General features: G+C 33.6%; 1 protein-coding gene across 1 annotated transcript in view; it reads right to left on the bottom strand.

Moving 5' to 3' along the window:
• Window positions 1-25,666, bottom strand: part of LOC105317298 (SCO-spondin) — a 37,810-nt gene that overhangs the window by 6,245 nt on the left and 5,899 nt on the right. The window contains exons 8-20 of the mRNA XM_034474977.2: window positions 25,259-25,429; window positions 23,128-23,292; window positions 21,623-21,799; window positions 20,445-20,615; window positions 20,069-20,239; window positions 19,576-19,746; window positions 18,141-18,308; window positions 15,621-15,791; window positions 12,636-12,806; window positions 11,924-12,094; window positions 11,625-11,795; window positions 11,168-11,338; window positions 10,760-10,930 (exon numbers count right to left, since the gene is read on the bottom strand). Of these exons, the coding sequence (XP_034330868.2) occupies window positions 10,760-10,930; window positions 11,168-11,338; window positions 11,625-11,795; window positions 11,924-12,094; window positions 12,636-12,806; window positions 15,621-15,791; window positions 18,141-18,308; window positions 19,576-19,746; window positions 20,069-20,239; window positions 20,445-20,615; window positions 21,623-21,799; window positions 23,128-23,292; window positions 25,259-25,429 (2,220 nt within the window). The remainder of the gene's footprint in view (window positions 1-10,759; window positions 10,931-11,167; window positions 11,339-11,624; window positions 11,796-11,923; window positions 12,095-12,635; window positions 12,807-15,620; window positions 15,792-18,140; window positions 18,309-19,575; window positions 19,747-20,068; window positions 20,240-20,444; window positions 20,616-21,622; window positions 21,800-23,127; window positions 23,293-25,258; window positions 25,430-25,666) is intronic.

Raw genomic sequence — 25,666 nt, forward strand, 5'->3', positions numbered from 1 at the left:
ACTGAAGAGTTACAAATCGGTAAAGACTTTGTTTTATGATGAAAATTGTTTGTAACCAAGAAAGGACGTACTTTTAATCTTTTTTCTTGCCCGATCGGACTAGTCTATCCAGAGTTTCACTTGCCCGAATAGATCTATATGTTACTTGCCCCGGGCAATTGGGCAACCGTTAATGTCGATCCCTGTCAAACATGTCTTAAATGTCCTTTTATAAGCATGTGAATATTTTTCATTTATTAAATAAATAGAGGATACCTACTTTGTGTGATTTTATATTGGCGTTATCCAGCGAGTTGAAATGATGTACATATACCACTTCAACGAGTTGGATAAAACAAATATAAAATCACACAATAAAGAACTGCAGGCATGTTCACGAAGCTATCTTAAGACTATGGTGTGTCCTAAGTACATCTAAGGATACGTCTTAGTCTTAAGTCTGTTTCTCGAAGCTCTCCTAAATTTAGGAACCGCCTTATCTTTGTCCTAACTTTAGGACATTACCTACCTTGTCCTAAGACCATCCTAAAGCTATAAAATACCGTTTTGGGGGATAATGGGATGTTGTGAAGCCTTTTCTTAAGACCGGTAGAATAAAGCAATATTTTCCACAGTTCCAGCATTTTCGACAAACATCAAATTCCTAATCCGTGAGGAGAGGGGGGGGGGGGCATAGTCATTTATTCTATCATGTATGTTCATTTTAACAAAATGATGTGGAGGAGGACCCCGAACTCTCACTACTTCCCCGTTGCTACATGCCTGCCTGGGAGTTGACAAATTAAGGATTTTTTTTTCGCAAATACTATCTCTGTTTGACGAATGAAAATTATTCACTTATTTTTTTTTTATCTACACCCGTACACTAAATGAGTTACATTCATTGTTTTGATTATAATAATTAAGGTCTTCCGTTTCCAACGGAAGACCTTACTATTATTCTGAAAAATTTTCAAATTTCTTCTTATTTTTTTTTTCTTCTAGACGCCAACTGTGATCCTTAATATCTCGCTCGTTTGTTCACCGATTGTTTTGAAATTTTCAGGACTGATAACATGCCGCGTGATGTTGTCGTTGCATATTTTAGTTGAGGAAAATCCCCATCCGGTTTTGAGTTATTCCCCTTTTAGTAAAATTTAACGACTTCTTTTGTCCATGGGGTTTTAGCTATAACGATGACTGGCAGAGTCTCAAAGATGGGCTGGTTTGGAAGCTAATACATTGAATTTGTGCGAGATATATTTTATTTATTATTTAAATGCAAATAAAAGGGGTGGTATAGATGTTGAAACAAAGGTACGAAAAAAATTCAAAAAAATTCGCGTATTTTCCGTGTTAGTTTTCTACCTGATAAAAACTTGTTATAACATGTAATTTCAAAGATCTTGGTCTTACCAAGACCTTTCATTCGGTATACAGAAAAAGGGGCTGGCCCCTATAATTAGGGAGTTAGATGCGTCAAAAGTTTCTTGTCAATAACTTGTAAAGGAATAAAAATTTCTAATGCATTATTGAAGCAAAGTTGTAAAGAAATTAATTTTGAATCCTTCCGTGGTATTCAATTTAATGTTTTCGTAATTTATAGCCAGTATTTGCAGAAACAATTGTTGTCAGTTCGGTCCATTTTTATGGGGGTGCGCACGTTTAGGAGGTTATGAAAAGGCTTTTTGTAATGCACTAACTGATACATGCAGCGCGCAAAAATAATTCTACATAAAATTCCCAAATGTTTTTATTCATATGTACATATTCATTTCATAAAGATGAACGTCTTTGACCTTATTTTTGTTGTTTGTTTCATAACTGTGCCCCTTTCTATATTTAGATGCATTACGAGACTCAGGTAACCGATCGATAAAAGAGTCGCTAGCTGTATTCAGGCCGTCGCCTTGACGACAGTGCATATGCTTGTAGAGCTGGACGTACACATGTTTAACGCCCCACTGTGTTACTGTAACAGAGACATTTTGAATTGTTTCAGTACTGGGAGATGTGTTAATAAAATGGTTCGAATGCATGGTAATTAAACTCAACTTTTCTACAGTACGTATACACGGCCGTCATATAAAGCACAATGTGTATAACTGACATGACAAATGTACGCTGGCAATTTAAACGAACGCGGGATTGCTCCCGATAGAACATTTCTTTTAAAGCAAAACAAAATACTGATTTCCGATGGATATAATATTATCATCGTGGAGATGATTTTAAAATATGGAACGCCTCAACTGCCTCATGTAGGTAATCTTCATAATATGATGATGCTTCAACATTACATGATGGTACTTCAACATTACATGATGGTACTTCAACATTACATGCTGATACTTCAACATTACATGATGGTACTTTAACATTACATGCTGATACTTCAACATTACGTGATGGTACTTTAACATTAAGTGACGGTACTTTAACATTACGTGCTGATACTTTAACATTACATGCTGATACTTTAACATTACATGATGGTACTTTAACATTACGTGCTGATAGTTCAACATTACATGCTGATACTTCATTATATGATGATACTTCAGTATGCAGTGGTTCTAAAAATAGGGAAGTTTTAACATTGATCATATATACAGGACTTAGGTCCATTGAGACTAGTTTGGATCATGTCAAAAAGCTGGAACTACAAATAATAAAAAACAGGATTCTGCTTGAAAATATATGTTATTGAAAAACTGTAGATACTCAAATTATGAAAACCACTGGCAAACAATTTGTGAGAAACACTACAGGGATAATCTATTTCCTTTAGATTAATAAGATATTACAATATGTAGAATCTTGAAATGTATGAAATATGTCTGAAATATGTGTGTATGTGGATTTATGTGTAAAAAAAAAAAAAAAAAAAAAATAAAAAGCTGGAACTGAAGAAGTACACAAAACACATCTCTACTGAATAAAAATATTGTCGAAACATACGATTTGTTTTGGTGCAATGTATTTAGGCAAACGACAACCACACATGCAACTTATAAGATCATGCAAAGGATAAAGCACTGCATTGCTGTTGAATCTGATTTTAGCAGTAACTGTACTGTTGAACAAATCAGTGCTTTCATTGCCCACTCTTTCACGTGGATCTCCAGGAAGAACCCATTAATCCCCATAAGTCCAATCTACATGTAACATGAATGACAGAAGTATTTGTTTTAATTTAGGTGCTTTTTTGAAAAAAAATAGCTGTTCGCTCTGACTAAGCGCCAAAAGATTCGGTCTGAATGCACATTTTTAGACCAAAATTCCCTGAAGGACTTTTGGTACCCCCTGATTTTTATGCGCTGAGCCCCAATGAACTCACAATGCAGCCATTCTTTAAAATTTAAAATGACCCATTTAAAAGACAACACTAAATCAAATAGTAGCATTTGTTGAGTATCTCGATCTTAACAAGTTTTAGTGGACCTTAGTCCAATCTGATCAATCTCTGAAACAGAGAAAACAGCCCAGTGTTAAAAACTTTACAGGCATCCACGTGTTCTGAGTTTTAGCGTATTTCGTTCCCTAGGCGACGCTTCCCTAACCCTATTTTTAGAACTACCGCATAGTGAAGTACCATCATATAATGAAGTACCAGCATGTAATGTTAAAGTATCAGCATGTAATGTTGAAGTATCAGCATGTAATGTTAAAGTACCATCATGTAATGTTAAAGTATCAGCATGTAATGTTGAAGTATCAGCATGTAATGTTAAAGTACCATCATGTAATGTTAAAGTATCAGCATGTAATGTTGAAATATCAGCACGTAATGTTAAAGTACCATCATGTAATGTTAAAGTATCAGTATGTAATGTTGAAGTATCATCATATTATGAAGATTATCTACATAAGGCAGTTGAGGCGTTCCATATTAAAAAGTGAACTTAATATTCGTATACGATAATATTTGAATCCAAAGCCGCTATTTTTAAGTAACGGTTATTAGGGATATTAATTATGACTTGCCCCGCGTTTCACGTTTTTTACTTGCAATGCATCTACAAACGAAAATACCAAACAACCTTCGGCAGCAATTTATAAATTATTTATTACATACTAGTACACAATATTAAAGAGATAATTAAATAAATTGTGCTTTATAATTGTACTCGCTATCTTCCGTGGAAATAATGGCATGGAAAAAATGTTGTTCAATGTTCATCAAAAACGATGTAGCCTCAGCAATCGAAAAAAATTAACAAACTGTATATTGATAGATTGACACATTAACAAACATTCAGACCCGCAATGTATTTTTTGCAAGTTCTATAAAATGTAGACTCAATAAGTGAATTTTTCCGTTTGGGGTATTTTGAATCACATGTGTACGCTATGTACATATAGATTAATAGCCATATAGATAAACACTTTCGGTGTTGATTTTTTAAAAGATATTTTGTACATGCAAAGCAATGCAATGCAAGGACTATTAAATTCGAACAATGTACATATGGTAGGGATCGAACTGATACTGGTTCTGCTTGTTCTACAAACAGCGAATAAAATGCGAAGTATTAGGGTGTTATTTTTTAAACAAATAAGTATTGCTCTCTTAAAACCTTGCATTACTAAACAAAGTATTTCATCGGAAGCATTATTAGTTACCTTAGCTGCATATATGTAGCTCTCCGTCTGAAAAATTGAGTACCATCCGAAATTGTTCATACAAGGGCTGTACAGATTTGCAGCTAACATTACCTTAGAATTTCCCGCTGTTCATAAATTCATTAAAAGACGTGCAGATTCAAGTGGTTATATGTCGTTTGATATGGGATTTATGATGTCTATTTATATTATTTTAATTAAGGACAGACGAGACGTTCCTCAATTTTATATAATTTTCCTTGATATTTCATTCCTTATTTATTAACATTTAAACCTGTTAATTCCAAAAAATTTAGAGTACATTACCAGGCTCGTTTTGGAGCTAGAATATTTCGAAATTCCCTTAAAATAGCACGCAAAATGCATTTGAATGCTTATAAGTTAAGTAATACTATATATTTTAATTTGAACACTTTATATCCAAACCAAAAAAATCATATTACCTAAAAATTTAATTATGAAATAACAAAGTGGAAATCTTAATTCACATTGTGGAGATAGGAAAAATGGAAGATACATGAAGGTCGCGTCTGACCTTAATATTATACAAGCAATAGCTTTCCAAAAAGCTTGCCTGACTACCCAAATTTATTCAATGGAAGCATGCATGTATCAATCTTATAAGAAATTAAATTTAATTTTCGCTGCGGATCATAAATTATTAAAATGAACGTGCAGAGTTTAGAAGCAATTTCAATCTTTTTCTTCGATCGAGTGCATGTACCTGTATATCACTGGAAATTAAATCATTTCATTATTTTAAATCATTTTAGGAATGTACATGTATCGAATAATCTCAAACAGCCAAATTGAAAATTGAATTTGTTATATATTAGATGCAAAATCAAAGACATTTTGTTATTTCTAACCATATAGGAAAGGATATTCAAACACGTACATGTAGCATCGTTATTTGAAAGTGTGTGTGGGGGGGGGGGGGGAGGGGGGGGGGGGGGGTAGGTGGGCAGCTTTATCAAAAAAAAATCGTGACAAGGAATTTAAAAAATGGGGAATTTTGAAAATCCTAATCCGTAGGTGGGAGGGGGTATTTACATTTTAACTTCAATTTAATTCAATTAGAATTACTTTATTTTTTGGTTCCATTTATTACATGCTCCGACAAAAGTGAAAGATCCATGATATCTCTATTTATTATATGACCAGTTAAGAAAATAGAGTGGGTAAGACCATCTACACATCATGTGCTCTTGCCTTACTTGGACTCGCCCACTAATCGGCGAGCCAAAATTATGAATGAGACGTATTATGGCGCGAAGTCTTTCTTTACCATTCACGCAACAGCTGAAATCTCAGATAGATCCATCGGCATAGATCCATTGGGAGGGTGTCAACTAATAACTACATATATTATACTTTGGATTGAATGTTTTAGAAGAAATCTATCCAATTAACATACACACTTAATTGACTAGCAATTGTTTGATGTACATTTACATTTGTACACGCGAGTGAAACCCTTTTCCAGATGAATGAAATCGCCCAATTGATCGAAAATCGGGTCACACGTACCCCACTTCGGCGAATTACTTGTACGTAGCCCCTCCAGTAAATATTCCAATTATATGAATTTATATTTGTTTTAATTAATCCAAACTGATGAGTCTTTGTTAATGATGATAATCAAACACCAACAATTACTTACATTGTACTACTTAGACAATGTGTATTATCTTGTTGCGATGACACCTCCCTCTTTTTTTTTTGACCTTTCAAATATGGCAATCTATTTTTAAATCAGGATTACACACGTGCAATGTGAAAAGCCTTTTTAATTGAACAATCTTGCTCATTGTTGCTTATTACATCCCATATAACGTTTTCATCAATTATGAATATAAATGTTGACACATTAAAGATGCATCGTCAGGCAATTATTAATTCAAGCTTGTGGGTGCCCCCCCCCCCCCACCACACTTTTTCTCACAGCAACTAATTTTTCCGGATTAGGATTTTGAAGATTTTGGGAAAGTCTTTTTTTTTTTTTTTTTTTCTTTTTTTGCTTGTCAAGATTTTTTGGATGAGTCTGCCCCCCCCCCCCCCCCACTTTCAAAAAGGATGCTACGTGCCTGCATAAAGATAACAACATTCAAGGGCCTTCCGTCATGTTCAAGCCATGATAAACATGATAAAAAGGACTCTCAAAATAAAAAAAATAGACGCAAAGTAAACTGCATTCACGACATATGTTCACATGGTATTCCTATTCCTATTCTATTCCTATTTTGGACTCGTCCACTTTAACTAGGAAAAAATTAATGAATGAGACATTCTGATTCTGGCGCGGAGTCTTGTAAATGAAATTTCCATTGATCTGAATGGATTTTTCCGTGAGGGTCGGGGTAGGTATAAAAACAAATTTAATCGTTCAAAGTTTTGAATTGTTAACAACGAAATATCAGATCGAATGTTTTAGAACGATTTATAAATCCAAAATACAGTCATTTTTAATCGGTTGACGCGTGAGCATATGTATTAAGTAGGCGGGCATCCTTACACCCTATTAATTGAAGACAAATGAAATCGCGTCCAGCAGAACTCCCTGGCATTTTAGTGTATGTTATTATAAATTTATGATTTTGTTTGTTAATAACAATTCAACATCAATCATTAATTAACAATGTACACTCTAGTACGCTAATACACAATTTTGTTGCGATGACCCCCCCCCCCCCGGCCATTATACCTATTTTTAAATCAGGATTACACACGTGCTTGCATGTGCAGAAGACAATCTGGAACTTAACTGATAACTATATCATCTCTTTGGAAATTTATTTCTCCGTAAGCAAAAACGTGTAGTAACTGATACATGCAATTGTGAAAACCATAGAGGAATGCATGATCTGCGCATAATAACTAACTGCTTGATACAATATTTCTTTTTTCCAACATGTTTTAAGTCAATAATAATATGAAAATATATGCTTGACTTCATAACGGAAATTGATCCAGATAAATATAATTATCAAAAATAAACCTAAAAAACAAACTACACTTTCATCCTTCACCCACAATATTGCCTTTTCGATATTTGTCATCGTGGTAGATCCGTGTAACAATCTATTAAGTAGGTGCTTGCACGACATAGAACCGGCCCTTGCTGACCAACGTTTTCATTAACACATATAAAGGAAAAAAAATATTTAGATTTTTTCTTGGATTTATTTTGATGTAAATAAAAAAGAGAAATAATTAGTTCTATAATATATATGCGATGTAAATCTTTTTTCCATGCAATATTTCGTATAAAACAACGAAGAGTAGTATCTTGAAACTTCATTCAAAATTTTATTAGACCTTTAAATTGTAAAATGCTAACATTGAAAATTGTGCCCGATTCCGTTTGTTTTTAAGGTAAATCTTTATTGTTGAAAAAAACTGATTCTTTGAGACAAAATAAATTGACATAATCAGTTTGACATTCTCTAAGTGCAGTTCTGTAGCTCTTAGTCTGAAAAAGAATCGGATGGACGACCTAGGACCCAGATCGTCCATCCAAATTTCTTGAATGTTGCCATTTCTTACGTACGCGGACGCATGTTGGCCGAATACTCACCGAGACTAAATGGTTCGTATTTTAAGTTTTAACTGCGTTTAAAGGTAATATTGGAATTCCGATAATTTTGAAAATGGTTAATTAAATAAAAAGGGTTAAAATTACCGTTAAATTACCGGCATCGGTTCCCCATGCGCGAATCTAGAAGAGTAGGGTGAGGGTTCCAGACCCAACCCTAACCCCCGCAAAATTTCTTTCCATTACATGTACAATATAAAATTACAAAAATATGCCTCGGACATCCCCAGGCAAACTCAAATAACCGTCAGACACTCAACCCCCACCCCAGGAAATTTTTTCTTATCCGCGCATGCCCCTTCCCCCCCCCCCCCCCCCCTCAAAAAACAAAATTATTCTTCAGAACCCCCTGTAAAATTTCGAGGATCTCCGCATACATTCTAAAAGATTCATTGGCCCTTGCTTTCGATTAAAAATGCGAGTAAAATGTTTGGTCTTTTTACGTTCATACCGGGCATACCCACTGTGTGATTATAATCGTCGTCCATATTCTGTGTATATTGAGTCAATTATGATGATTAGATAAGTTTCTCAAAATAAAATGCACATGCAAAAAAACAACATGCGGCGAATCAAACTTCAGACAACTTTGAAAGATCTGTATTTGCTTATATACATGTACTTTGTTTCTTTTACACAGTGTTTACACATCTAATATTGCACCATGGTCAGGTATCAATTTTTGTATTACGTCACAAGTATGACGCAGCTACGACGGAAGACCTAATCGTTGCTTGCAACGAGCTCGTCTCTAGTTGTTTATAACAATGATTTGAATGTGTACTTTGCTAAAAAGTAAATTTACATCGGGTTATATAGGCCATGCGTTATCATTCCTAATTTTTATCACTTTATTCTGAAAAAAATAATCTTTAAAAAACTTGTAATGTTTTACAGCTGTTTTATGAACTGAATTTATATATTTTCGAAATATATTACAACTTCTTATTTATCATGTTCGTGTATTCTATATATTGCAGCTTAAAGGGAAATTGGTTGTGTTTGTACGAGTACACGTGTTTCCTCATGTAACGTTTCAAATTATAAGAAAATCGCGTGTTTATGTATTACATATACTTGAATGACACGATTCTCAAATGTTAATTATCAAATGACAATACACACGTATTGTTTACATAATTATCTGCTTGTAAGCCAATTCTGTCCTGATACATATTTTCTTTTTTTTAAAAGAACAGTTATTTGAATTTTTTGGGGCGTGTGATATTTTTAATTTTAATTTTTTTTTTTTTTTGGGGGGGGGGGGGGGGTTGGTCATTTAAAGAAACTACAAACTAAATTGTTGTTGGTCACTGATACATATTTAGGTAAATGTAAAATTTTTAAAATGTATACATTAAAATTACTGGGTTTAGGCCTATTATGCTAACTACCTAGACGTACAATTTTCTCTGTCGAAATGTTTAATGATTCATCCCTACACAAGTCTCTCAAATTCGATCTGAATGGATAAATGTTAAAAAATAAGAATGGTTGTAGAAGGTTACGATATCCTAACTTAAGATGTTCCTAAGTAACCGTCGAGCTACATCTTAAGACGTGTCATAAGTTGATCTTAGGATGTTCCTAACTTTTTTCCTAAGTCATATCTTAGGAACACACTTAGGGCATAACTTAGGAAAGTTTCGTGAACATGCCTGCTGATGTTTTACTTACATACATGTACATTGTATCCAGTGCAATTTTTAATTTTGAGATAGCCCCCCAAACGACAATAATTGATTTTCTAGCCTTTTTTCAACATTGTTCAATGCGGTTATTAAGACCTTGTGCAATACAGTTTAGCACGTCGTTTCGACGATGAATATGTCTGTGATAATTGTAGTATCGCTTAAAAGACCTACATTTTTTTTTTAATTTTCTCATTTTAAAATATCTTTTTAGAATAGAAACACCACGTTCTGTTTTCATCGCGTCATGAGGATTGTTGTCGATTGCTATCATCATTTGTAGATTTATGTATAACTACATTACGATGCGTTTTTCTTTACTTTGAATAACGTCTTTATCAAAATCCTTTTTAAATAATATTTAGAAGAAGAAATAATGATGTGAAATATCTTCGAACAATGAAACGGCTGGGTCATAACATTTCTGACCGGAAGTACATTTATTCGATAAGCATCACCCGTTGATAAAGCTATGGTTTATCACAAGGGCAGTACACACCACATGTATGAGATAACTTACATGAGTTATATCATGTGCCCATGCAATTGTATTTATTATAATAATCAATCAAAATTATATTAAAAAAGACATTATAAACTAACAGGAGAAAATATTATGTTTTGAATTTACCCGATGACAGGAAATACAAGACTTACAAAAGAACAGGAAAATATTACATATTGTATTTACTGTCATCCGGTGAATTCAAAATTTACAACATGCGCAGAAAACGGCAGTTGAGTAGAGTTTATCAACACTAAACGATCTTTGCGATATGTATGAAGACGAATTATAAAAGTGAATAAATTATTAATATCAAGACTCGAGTCCCAAAGAGTGATTGTGCTTTATAATATTAGTACTGACCCGAACAGGCCGTCATTTGACAAGGGTGGGACTCGTACGACGATCCTGCACAGTCCTTCCCGCCATGTGAGGGAGCTGGGTTTGTGCACGTGTGTGCTCTTGTTTTTACACCGTATCCGCATGTGCTTGAGCAAGATGTCCAAGCCATCCAATTTGCCCAATGCCCATCCACTTAAATAACATTTACAAAAACAGATTACCGAATTCATTCCTCAACGTGTCTTTTTTTTTTTAATGTTTTCTAGGATATAAGAGCTTTTAAAAATATTCTTTATACTCTGCTACAGTAGTTTAAAAAAAAAACAGTTTAAAAAAAACTCTCGCTCCAAATCAGTTTTCAAAATTAATAGAGAAAAATGTATCTTTTCTGAATTGCCAATAATATTGGTAATATAGTATGGAACTCACCGGGACAAGACATCAAATAACAAGGCATAGATTCCTGGTAATGTCCATAGCAATAGTGTCCCCCATGCAGAGGGGCCGGATTGGTGCATGAACGAGAGCGGATCCTCGTCCCATCTCCACAAGTGCGAGAGCACGACCCCCAACCCGACCAAATGGACCACGCACCGTCAACTTCATGAAACATCAACCAGCAAAAATACAGCGAGATATAAACTAGTTAGCAATCTCAAAAGGTTATAACTTACTGAATTTGATATGCAAATAATGCAAATCATATGCGAGATCTTAACTAATTCGTAATTTCAAGGGTTTCAAGACTTATTTAAAGATAGCATTCCTTAACATTTCGTTCAGTGATACATTCAAGACGATCAATCAGTGACTACCTTAACGTTTGTATTTAACAAATATGTCACATGGCAGAAACAAGACCTTGTAATGTCAAAGTAAAACACACCGGGACAAGATCTTTCATGACAAAAATGAATCTCCGTGGCATCCCCGGTACACTGGTTCCCTCCATATTGGGGTACAGGGTTATTACAAGAGCGGGCTCGATTCCGTACTCCGTTCCCACAAGTCACACTGCAACGGCCCCACGTCTGCCATACGCTCCACCCACCATCAACTGATCAAAGAAATTTAATTCCTTCTTTCATGACGATGTATACAACATAATGTTTTAGTAAGTGGAGGTATGGACGTAAATAAAAAAAAATCTTGGAGAATGATGAGGAAATGTGAAATTGCCCATACCACTACAATAGGCGGGATAACAAGATTTGGATTCGGTGGTATTTCCGGGACACATTTTCCCGCCATATTCAGGTGCAGGATTGTTACAGTGGCGGGTGCGAGTTTCCCTCCCACTTCCACACGTCACACTGCACGCGCTCCATCCGGTCCACGCGTTCCACTCACCATCCACTGATGAAAAATTGTTTAAAAGATATTATGTTCTCGTTTAAAATCGATCATAGAAGTCGGCGCTCTGTCCTATTGTATTTTTTCAATGAACTTGTTATAGGTATAAAGACAACATTCATGACAGGAATAAGACTTACAATATGGCAGTTGTCAGTATAATCCAAAGTATTAAAGATTTTACGTGTAAATACGCGAATTTTCATACATGCATAGAAGATTTTTACCCATTGTGAAAATTCAAAATTTACAATTTACCAGATAGCCTTTTTTTCTTGATGTGTGTGTACTTATGTGGACTTTATAAATCGGGTTTTTATATAAATGAGGTAATAAAGAATGTTTTCAGAATTTATTAAGAATATAAATTCGTGGGTGAGGGATATTCTCGAAATGCTTCAAAATTAGGCAACCACGAATTGTAATGACTCCACCATCCCTTTTAACTCTTCGTTGGAATTTAATTTTTTGAGTATAAGTAGCTTGCATGATGATATATTCCCTTCGGCTTATATAAAAAAAAATCCGAATGTTTTAATCTTACCCGAACAGTGTCTAAGATTGCATGGCTGAAGAGTATACGATGTGTCAGGACATTCCTTTCCACCGTATGCGGGGGATGGGTTATTGCACGAGCGTACCCGCATCATATATCCCTCACCACAGGTGTTTGAACAAGTCGACCATGACTTCCAGTTGGACCATTCCCCATCAACTGTATCATAAAAAAGATTGTTTATATATATATATATATATATATATATATATATATATATATATATATATATATATATATATATTGCAAACAAGATTCAGTTTATCAGCGATGAAGCAATCGGCAGTCCTCGGGTATCTCCATTATGCTCCGTGAACATAGGAAGCCATGCAAGCAATGATGCATTATCATCTTGATCTTTAATCATTTCTATCAGGTCACAGATTAGAAACAGCGGCAAAGCCTGAATGCCCATCCTGCTTATCATGAGCTGGTTACATTGAACGGAAGCACATTTTAAAATGCTTTTAACGAGGCCAAGTACAATTTGAGTGCGCATGACTTTGCGCATCTTCTTATTTTCATGCTGCCTTAGGTGCAAAGCTATATTTTTTTAATTGTGTTTTTATTTAAAATGTAGTACGGAAGCGTATTAGTACCACATATGCATTTCACATTATTTTTATTTCCCACACTTTAACATGTAAATTTAATACTTTAACATGTAAACTTTACACTTTAATCTGTAAATTTTACACTTTAATCTGAATAATTCACACTTTAATCTGTAAATTTTATACTTTTAAGTGTAAAATTTACACTTTAATCTGTACAATTTTACACTTTATTCTGTACAATTTTACACTTTAATCTGTACAATTTTACATTTAAAAATGTAAAATTCACACGTTAATCTGTAAATTTTACACTTAAATCTGTAATTTTTTACACTTTAATCTGTAAAATTCATACTTTAAAATGTAAAATGCACAGATTAATCTGTAAAATTCACACCTTAAAGTGTTTACAGATTAAAGTGAAAATTTACAGATTAAAGTGTAAAATTTAAAGATTTAAGTGTGAATTTTACAGATTTAAAAAAATGTGTAGTGCATATGTGGCACTAATTCGCTTCCGTACGCGTCTTCTTTCCAAGTGTTTTAAAATATGTATAAAGCGACAAAAATTATGATAAATTCATTTATTTGAGTTGGCGATGGATTTCAAAAATAAGGAACGATTGACAGATCGAGTATTAAGAGAGACATATTGAGAATTTATTGAGAAAAAAATCAACTTTGATATTATCCCTTGACCAAACCGCAAGATAAACATTTACGTACATGTAAAATACACTGCTTGGTGACTTTTTACAAATGTTTTCATATATTTAAATGAAAAAGATATCATTAGGAAAGAAATGCAAAAGTATGGAAAAAAACGTGAAAATTAAGTGCTTTTTAATACAAAATCCAAAAGGGTCTCATAGTGAAAAGTGTTCATTTTCGAGACGACTCCCGAGAAAATTGGGGTGGTAAATAAATTGTTTGATCCTTGAAAAATTGATATAGAAGTAAATTCACATGCAAGAAATTTCATCAAAATAATTAAGATAGAAATGATTAAACTCGGCCTTGTTAATTCCTTAATTTTATAGATTAATATGTCGATTATTTCACCAAATTATAACATGTGTATTGATAAAACACCAAATGTAAGCAAAAACAAGCGGGGTTTTTCTGCTCGAGAGTTCAAGCCTGCATCAAACAAGCTTTACTGCTCACCAAAACTTACCTCGGGGATGATCTACAGTATTAAAAATCGCGATCAATCTTTAAAGGGGGCATGGTCACGATTTTGGTTAAATTCTATTTTTATGTTTTTATTATTTACAATGCTTCAAAAATGCATTTATAATGCTCAAATAAAATTTGAAAGTCATTCGTAGAGTTATTAGCAAGATACAGGGCTTGCAATTCTTTGTTGTGTAAACAAGGCTCGTGCCCTGTTTCTGTTTACATAGGTTCAATATACCAGTTAAAAATCTTTTTACGGCTGATTTGTCTATCTTTTTATTTATCTTAAGCATAGATAAACAGTTCCTAACGTTAAACACATTCGATTAAGGTTTAAAACTGAAATTTTCACTTCAACGTTCAAAAGGTAAACAAAAGCTTTGTTTACATAGCGAAGATTTTCAAGCTCTGCAACTCGCTTAAAACTCAACAAATGGCACTCAAATTTCGGTTGCCTACTAAGAATGCGTTTTTTAAGCAAAGTGAATATCAAAATTGGAAAAATAATTTTTGACAAAAATCGTGACCATGCCTTTTTAAGATTCAAGAGAAATATTTTTAAGTCAAGAAGTAAACTATATTTAAATTAATATATTTCATGTATATAAATAGTTTATGTTATATTAACTGTATCATTTATAGATTTTTTAAAGCTTTTTTTTCAAATCAGCTTTACAATATTTTTATACAATAAACTTTCACAATGGTCATGTCAAAGTAAAGTTTTTTAAACAATCAGTAGTAAACTACAGTACATATCAACAAACGCATACCTCAAATGACTTTACTTTCTCAATTCAGGCACGAAGCATCAAGAGGGCCTGCCCCCCCCCCCCCCCCCCGCCCCTCCCCCCCATTTTTCTCGCAGCAACTAATTTTCTTACATTTACATATAAAAAATTGAATTATCATGGTGTTGCCCCCCCCCCCCCGCTTTTTGGGAGTATGTAAAACATTGGCATGAAAATAAGGAAATTATGTTATACTACGCCAGCCCCCCCCCCCCTTCCCCCCTCCCAACTTAGGATAGTCCCTTAATTATTTTTTTTTTGCTTGTCAATATTTTTTAGATGAGTTCCCTGCCCCCCCCCCCCCTTTCAAAAACAATGCTATTTGCCTGCAATTGTAGATTATTTTTATACAGTACCCTTCTTAATTATTTTCTAGAATATTTACAAAATTGAAAAGCAAATTGAGAAATCCTAAGAGATCGTAAAAATAAATTATCAATACACACCGCTGCAATGTTTTGGCATGCATGGTATATGGTCCGTGTCGTTTCCGGAACACGATTTCCCGCCAAAAGCCGGTGGTGGATTAGTGCAAGTTCGCGTACGCTTCTGTAGTCCACTTCCACAAGTCACACTACACCCGCTTACCACGTGCCAGTCCGTCCATCCTCCATCCACTGTTGAAATTTGTTAATTATCATTTAACTTTTATAATATTTATCGCTTCCAACTTTTGACAAAATAGGCTTAAGTGATATAATTATATTAAACACTGTGGGGTATTGTTGTGGATTAAAACATTTAAAATGGTGACGTCATCTTTAGTTAAACCGAGTCCAAAAAATCTCTAACTGTCCTGCACCCGTTCAATAATTTCTTTACTTGCAGCTGTTCAATACTTATTGGACTTCTACAAGTGACATACTTAACTGCTGCTGATAATTGGGATAAACACAGACTAACAGACAAACAGTAGCAAAGAAAAACACAATTACAAATTTGTCTTCAATTTTCCGGGAGTTTATCGGCTTTCATGGGCAAATGACGTAAAATATTCACGAGATTTGAAATTTACAGATCCAAACAAGAAGAAAAGTTCTACAAAATCGACCTATTTCACCTATTTTAAAACCATATAAACGTCGTCCTTTTGCATGAAATTGAGTCAGAAAAGGTTTCTAAATTAAATCAAACATTCATAAATTCATACATTAAGAGGACTCGATGGTCGAGACCATTTTTAGACTGTGTTTATCTTATTTATAAGAAGAGCTATATATAAAAATATAGCAAAATTCAAATTTAAAAGGTAAAATCTATTGATTTGTTGTTGTTATTTTTTTTTTTTTACTAAATACATAAAAAGCTTACTAAATCAATCTTCAAGCAATGTGAGCTGCAATTTTCGTGTTGAAATTTTTTTTTCTTCCAAAAATATTATTTTCTAATAAAATGTCAAAAAATATCATGGTTTTTTTAATTTCTGTTAGCCATATTTTGTGGAAAATGTCGTTAAAGAAACCTAAATTGGAGAAAAATTGAATTATTGTCGTCCTTTTCAAAAATTGATCTGCTATAAATTCCGTAGAAGTAAACTGTTTCTTCTGACAAAAATTTCTGATTTTTTTTTTAAATCTTATGTTCATGAAATTTTCAGTTACATGCAGACTTATCATACTAGCAGGTTTTTGCAGTAAAATGAAATTCTAAAGCTTATATTGCTTTAAAATTTTACAAAGATCTGATGGTTAAATTGTTGAACAACCAGCCTCTATAACATTTTAACCCTACAAAAACGCCACCCTTTCCCGTTGTTTGTACATAATTAACGAATCTGCGGGGGTTTCCATACTCACCTATGCGCGTTTTTTTGTTTCATGACGTAATATGGACTAATAGGAACAATACAAACATATTAAATTATGGTTTATCTAAACATGTGTCATGGTCTTGCAATTGACAAGTGTTCTTTTATTCAATATTTAGTTTAGTTACATACGCAAAATGGTAAATGAAACGAAACTGCAGGACAATCGTAAAAACTTCTCCTAAGCAATGGAAAGCCAATTAAAATGTTCTAAGTAAGATTTAAACCTCTAACTGACCATTATGTCAGATTAATAGAATCATTCATTATTACGAGTGTGAAATAGTGAAATTCCACCGAGGGGACACGATTCACGGTCTAGGCCAGGACGATTTGCCGAATCCTTGACCGTGAATCTTGGACCCGAGGTAATTTCACTATCCCACACGTTTATATAATGAATGATTACTTTTCTCGCATTATTTAACGTTAAATAAGCGATGTCTGACAACTTTATGTTATGACGTTCAAAAGATTACTCTCGGTTTTGAATTATCCCTCCGCGTGCTTTACAAAAATGATAGCATAGTTTTATAAAAAAAAAAATACAATAAATTGTAATTAATTAAGCACAACAATCACCTAATGGATAATCTAAATCCATTATTTTGCTTATCCCTACAGCAGACGTTTGTTTACATTTTAAAGCGGCGTAGTAATACACAGTGTAACCAGAAAAATATTACACTGCTGTCTCACACCGGACAAACCCATCTCACACCGGTGATTATGTGAGAAAAATATATTGTTCATGTACTGTCCTCTATACCAACGCGCTGCGGACTGTACAATATCTTACGGAATGGACAGTTTAGGGCTTGTACGAATAATATCTATTCCTGAAAGTACATCATACTCAAAAAATAATCACGTGCATTGCTTTAAAATTTTCAAACTGCATACTAGTAATTGATCATATGCAATTTAAAAAATTCTTAGAAAGATAATAATCGTTGAAGTCCCTATAGGTTTCGAACTCAAAACTAACAATTTTTAACTCAGTAACATATGCTTTATTCTACATGTAGTTAGAAATTAATGATCCTTCCAAATTATATTTATGTATCCCAACTATAGTGTTATTTTAATAGATAGAAATTACGTTATTATTAAGGCTTCCTATAACTCCCTAAATATGAATTACGTTGAATGATCTGACCTGGACATGGTTGTAGAGAGCACGACTCTTGAAAATGGTTGTGACCACTGCAAGGTTTTCCTCCGTTCAGGGGTGCAGGGTTTGTGCAGGTGCGTCCTTTAATCCTCCAGCCTGATCCACACGTGCTTGAACACGAGGACCACAACCAGCTGGACCAAGCGCCATCCACTTTATTGAGAGAACAAGTTGAAGCCAAATGTAGTTTCAATTTTATACATTTCACAAACACCTCCCAAACCTGTTTATATAGTTAACATTATATATGTACATGCAGAGAATTAAAAAAGTGGAAGCGGGCTCGCTTACCGATATAGAAGAAATCATATTATAAAGAAATAACAAGAAATCATATTGACGCAAGCGTCAAATGGGCCTCAAAAACATAATTGTTGTATGAATCATTGGTTGTTTACATAAAAACACACCAAAAAGAAGAAAATAATAGTTGGTTGTACTAGTTTTAATGGTAAATTTGAATATACTTTAAGCAACTTGTTTTGAAGTTTAATATTTTACTATTATCATAAAGAATCGAGTTCGTTACTGTAAGCATTTCTAACGGTAATTGTATGACCATTGCTATAATATGAAGTAATGGAGAACACATTGATTTGTACATTACTCTAATGTAAAGTTCAACTCATAATTTTTCTCTTGGAGATTATGTATTTCAAACCATGTTTTTGTTGCATTGTATTGCATAAAAACTTAATGCACTAGTTCATATGATTTCAAGGGACCGCATGATAAAATAGAAATGGATTAGTTCAAAATTTCCAGTCAATTAAAATTTTCATTTCTGTCATATTTTTGCGTAAATAATTGAAATGGAAGTCATTTCATGATATTTTCTACCACATTTTACATGGAAATATAATAAATACACACACAAAGACATTTTATTGGACACGCCACATAGAAATTCAAATATATCATTTATATAAAATTTAATTACATTCAGGTCTTTGGTATTTCAGGTCTTTAGTATGTCCCGCTTACCGATGCCGATGCATTGTTTTGTAAAGAATGAAGAAGTCCGAAATTTTCCGAATAGATTATAATCTCGATAAAAACGCGCTAAACACGACAATCTACTTAGTATGACATATTTTTCATTTACGAGTAAAACAAAAAATATGTGATATTTTTTAAAAGGCATAAAACATATTTCTACATGCAAATTTACTTTTAATTCATAAAAATAAGCATAATATTAATTCTATTAAAAAAGAACTATCCCGCAGAAACGCAGTAACAATATTTAAATGTATATCAAATAACGGACCGCCTTCCGGCGGCCCGTAATCATAATTTAAAAAAAAAAGAGTGCATAGATATATCAGTTTAAACAATATATTCCTGTTTCTTGGTCTATATTCCTGTTTCTTGGTCATGCAAACATGTAGTAAATAAAACAAAGCGTATAAAAACATACCACTACAAAATCGAAGATGACAATTTTTGGATTCAGTGGATTCTCCTGAACACGGCTTCCCTCCAAATACCGGTTCCGGATTTGAACATTTTCTATGACGTGTTTGTTCCCCGGATCCACACGTGACGCTACAGGGAGTCCATGCTGTCCATAGATTCCAACCACCGTCCACTGAAATACTTTACACTGCACAATACTGCCCAAGCAAATACGAAATCTAAGATATGATAATGCAATCTGTATCAATTCATTGCTGTCTTTGATGATTCAGAAATTACATGTATTTTTATTAAAAAATTAGGGCATTTATATATAATAAATTAATTTTAGTATTTCTAAAAGGATTTTGATTTTATAAAATTGTGAACAAACTAATATAAAGAGTTATCAAATGTTTTGAAGAAAACCATTTCGGCTACAAGTCAACATATTAACTACATGTATAGAAAAAAACACCAAAATAAGTTTCTTAAAAACGCAACCGCACACTTACCTGCACAGATGCCTGCATCACAAGTACTTGATTCTATGTTGTTTCCAGAGCAGTCTTTTCCGCCGCCAAGTGGCGCTGGGTTCGTACAGCTACGTGACCGACTATGCACTCCGACCCCACACGATACACTGCAGGATGACCATTCTTCCCAAGAGCTCCAACCCCCATCCTCTAAAGTAGTAAAGATTATGAAATAAAGATGAAAATAAATTAAATATTACAACCACAAAAAACCACCCCATTCCCTCCATACAAAATAAAATTTTCCAACCACATCAAATGGATATAATACACGTGTTTAACTTTAATACCATAATACATAAAGGTCATGAAATATCAGATGATATCAAAGATAAATAAGAATATGGAAACAAACCAAATGTAGGTGTCAATGAGCACGCCACAGAGTTAAATGACAATCCAACGCAGTCGTGTCCACCATTCAATGGAGACGGGTTGCTGCACGTGCGCGCGCGGATTCTCCAGCCATCTCCGGTGGGGCTTGAACAAGGCGACCACGCATTCCAGTTCGACCATCCGCCGTCAACTTCAAAAATTAATTTGAAAAAAAAAATATTCATCAATCTTCGTCCCTCTTTTCAAGGCTGTGAATAATATACAGCGTAGTTTTCATTATCTACATTTATATTTTAACATGAGAAAGTGAAAAGTAGTAACCAGTATTTACATTGTATATTACGTAACATGTTTAAGTTTTCGCGTCATATTCAACTAATGCGCTACAATTCATAACAGTTCTCGTACGATTTCATTCAATATGTGATTTTGTAATTATACAAATTAGATTTTGAGAATTTTCCAGAATCATATCTTTAACATACTATTACCTTTGGAAAACCTGAACAACAAAACCACTTTGATGACACCGAATTTAAATTCAAAGAATCAAACCAACTTTAATAAGAATTAAAAAATGCTTTTTAAAAAGCAATTTGAATTTGCAGTTAACTTCTATTTTATCAGTTAAAGAAAGTTAAAACCAAATGGAAAACTTACGCAATCAAAATGAAATTGCTTAATGTTTTAAAAGATGTTACATGCTTACATACAGATGTAGATGACCAAAAAGGATAAAGCTACAGGAGAAAATCGGCCTTTTTACCTTATAAATTCATATTCTTTTTAAAATTTCAAAATGTGACTCAAATTTTAGTTCAATGTAGCATGGAACTTTGGAAAACCAATTAGGGGAGAAGTGTTTTATTTTCAGAATATAATTTTCATTTTGAAATTTTCAGTGTCAACTTTTTAGCGAAGCTCCTTTTTGGTTTGCATTAATTGTTATCTGTATTGGTTTTCTGATGCAATTCACTAACGCACTATGACAATCTGATTTGTTCTTCCATTTGTAGCTATAATACCGTAAGTGATTGATTGCAAAAAATATTCCAGCCAGTTTCGAACTGCAGACCAACAGTTTGACGCTTTAATGAATACTTTCTATTGTTCATTCAAATATAAATGGTCCCTCAGAAAACGAGGGATTCCTATTAAACTTTTACGGAACTTAAAAAGATGTATTTAACAACATACCAATGCAAACACTGGTTGCACTGCAGTTTTTAGATTCAATCCCACTTCCGGGGCATGGGAGTCCGCCGTTTTGCGGTGCTGGGTGTGTACAATTTCGTGTTCGAATCTGCACTCCGGGCCCACACGTGGCACTACAGGTGTCCCAAGAACTCCAGTGGCCCCAGCTACCATCAATTGCTGTTATTTTTCAAAGATGTGTAATTCACAAAAACATTTAAAACCATGTCTTTGTTCTGTTCTCAATTTAGTTTTTAACAGGTGGCAGGAAATTCCAAGCCTTAAACATGGTAGTGGAAGTTCTTAGTTTTGTTTTTTGTTTTTGGTAAACACACCAAAATAATTCTTGCTTATACCACAATATTTTAGACAGGCCATTATTTTAGATTAGTTCAAAACGATTTGCATTTTTTTTTTAAAAAAGAAAGAGGATTATATGTAAGTTATGATTATGTATTAAAACAGAATGAAGAAATGATCATGATCGATTGCAAATTGGAAGCATTATCAGGACAATATCTTAATTGATGAATTTTCAAATTATATCTTAAATCTCAAGTCAAAATTTATACCAAATACAATGTTACTTCAGATTGAAAATAAGCATCAGCAAAGAATGAAAGGAATAAATGACAACATTTACAAAAATCTTTTTAATGCATGAATAGCCATTACATGTAGAGCATTTTGTCAACACACTTTGAAATTTTTTTCAAGTGCATTAAACCAACAGTTCATAACTCAATTGATGACCGGAAGAAGGTCTCCTGTCTCTCATATTTCCTTTCCAAACATATTTTATTCAGCAAACTGCAGTAAACGTAACAGAACGGAAAAGAGGATATTAAGCTTTGCTGTTAATGAATAGTGATATTAAAAAAATAATATGTTGGCCAAACAATGGTTTCTCACATGCTTTGTTAAAAAAATTATACATGGAGTTGTCTAAACATAAACCGTCTTCTCGAATTCAAACCAAATAATTCATTTCATTAATATAAAAATAGAATAAGTTTGTACAAACTCCAAAACAATATCAGCTTAAACACACAAGCATTAAAGCAAGTTTTAATTTATCTCACCATGTTTGTTCATAAGCACATAAAATTTATGATATTTGAAAATAATTTTGCATCGATCATTTTCAGTTCTGGCATTGCCCAATGATTTGAAAAAAAGAAAGAAAGAAAGAACGGGCAGTTTCTTAGCAGTGCTCTTTAAGTCCTACTTTGATGATTGTCACGAGTTTTTTTTTTAGTGTGAAAATTAAGTTACAACTTTAACTTATAAGATTACTCAATTTTTAAGCTGCTTTGATTTGCAATTTGTCTCAAAATTAATGCACTTTAAAAAAATTCAAAGTGCGTATTTTTGAAAGTGCGATGTAGCGTAGGATAGAATCAACAATAAAAAACAATATAAATGGAGTTTTGTTGGAGTACTAAATTAGTTGTCAATTTTGTCCTTTTCCTTGCATAATCGCAATTTACAAAATCCCTTAAGCTAACCTGGAGGATGGCTACAGTTTGTCATTTCCATGGATGATCCATTGCAGTTCATTCCGCCATGAGAAGGCCCGGGATTGGTGCAGGATCGATACCTAAATTGCATACCGTTTACGGTTGACTCAGAACAGGTGGACCAGCCCATCCAATCCGCCCAGCCGCCATCGACTAATCATCAAAGTAATGAGAGTACGTTAATATGATAGTCGCTAAACGCGTGTTCGAATTACTGTTTTGTATATTTGATTTAACATTAAAAGATATGGTCACCATTCATCAAATTATTGATTAAATGCAGGCAGGGCTCAAGGTGGGTCAATAACAATGTGTATTCACAAAATAAGAAAAGTTTATTATTTTGCACGCAATTTTATAACTAAATAAGGAGTTTTATTTTCGTTCTTAAAATCAGAAAGTGTATTCATTAAAGAGACACTACAGCTAATTTTGCGCAAATACCATGCAATGTTTTCCCGTAACTTAAATGCATTTTCTTGAAAAGTTGAGTGTGAACTTTGCAAAAAGTACGCATTGTAAAGTCTTTAAAATTCTCAATTTATATAACTATATATATGCCTATAAATAACTATTGCTAGTCCAGCATTTAGTTCAATACGGCATGCGCATCGACTGTAAACATTTCAGCGTGAGGATGAAAGACCACGAATTATAGCAGATTTGGCTAAAAAATGAACGAAAGTAAAGAGACAGATCACAAGTGCGAAATGTACATATTGTGAGAGATAAAAAAACCATAATTAATTTCCCTGTGTCATCAAAACCTCATTTTCTATAAGTAGTAAGAGAATTTAAAATTCAGATATGCCAGGCATTTCCATTTCCCTTCTTCATCAGGCGCCTCATTTAAAATAACGCTCTGGGGTCCTACGAGCAACAAGTGTAGAAATTTCTTTACATTAAGAGTTAAAACGCTTTGCTAGTACTAGTATCCCTCACGTGCATGATTCTATGTAAAAAATAATATTTCACTATCTTTTTATTTCAATAAAACTATAATCACAAATATTCCATTGACAGCAACTGTCATTCAAAATCACGTGATCTCAGTAAAATCAAGTCGATATGATGTAAATAATGAATTTCGGAACATCTTGAACACGCACTCACGAGCTTATTATTGCAGTAAAAAGATTCAATCTTTCAGTATACAGAACTTTTCTTCTTGTACTGAAATGTGTTTTAAAAATTAAAAAAAATAACCGAGATGAAAAAAATAGCTGTAGTGTCTTTTTCATTTTGAGGTCTGAGCACCAAAGCAATCATTATTCTTTTTTAAATTAGCATAGCATTGATTTCATGCCACATTTGTGCTGGTAATATGAGTGCGCAAACATTGGTCAGGGCTTCAAATATGCACACAAATACTTATGTACTTTTGTTGACCTTTGTCGGGCAAAGGTTAACGGTTCATTTTTGGAGATTTTGATTCTGCATTTTTAGATGATTTTGATGTTGCATTATTTAATCAAATTAATGTTTGAGTTGCGGTTTTGCAAAATATTCGCTTATGTAATGCATCTTTTCCGCTTAATTGTGTCGGTCTTCTTTAAAATGACTCTATAAAAGTGAATCTGTTTCTTAGATCTTGCTGTTGCATAATGCTAGGCAGACAACATTGTCAGTCATTGGAAAAATCAACAGACAAAAATCATTTAACATAATGTTTCAATGAAAATAGGAAGTTAAGTTTAGACCAAAATTCGGTGAATTCTGGTGAACTTTACTAATTGATAATTAATGAGATAGTTCTCAGTGTATCACACAGGAAGTGTTCCTTTTAACTAACGTAATCTGACGTAACAGTATTTTTCAATGCGGAAAATGTAATACCACAAAACATAACATCAACGCTTCAGTGCTAGATCTGCGTATCTTGTATATAAAATACCGTTCTATAGCGCCCGTAATCGTATGTACAACTAACGATTTAGTTTGACCGACTGCCATTAAACCTACAGCGATGTACAACAGAAGCTTTTTACTACAAAAACCGAAATCATAGAGAGAGAGAGAGAGAGAGAGAGAGAGAGAGAGAGAGAGAGAGAGAGAGAGAGAGAGAAGAGAGAGAGAGATATTTTTTTATTTTTTCAACAATAAAAAAGAGTATGCTCACCGGCACATGCAGAAACTGTACAAGAATCAACAGCGTAGCCAAGCCCATTGCAAGTTTGTCCTCCCAGAAATGGTGGAGGGTTGTTACATTCACGGGATCGGATCTTCCATCCTGTTCCACAAGTATTGGAGCACGTGCTCCAAGACATCCATTTGGACCAGTCGCCATCAGCTAGGGAGATTAGGTCACAACTCAAATGTTAAAATATATCAAAGATAATAAGGTAGTTTGTGTCATTTGAGAGTGTTGATTAATGAGCCGGATAAAAGTACATCATTTAAGAAAAAAAAAATGTCAGAGTTATAGAATTTTCAAATTATACATGTCCCTTATTTAATCAAAATATTCATAAAATTCCTCTAAAGGTATCATATATACACATGACTCGAAGGTCAGTAGCTGATGTTT

This window comes from Magallana gigas, chromosome 5, assembly GCF_963853765.1.
Source record: "Magallana gigas chromosome 5, xbMagGiga1.1, whole genome shotgun sequence".
Lineage (NCBI taxonomy): Eukaryota > Metazoa > Mollusca > Bivalvia > Ostreida > Ostreidae > Magallana > Magallana gigas.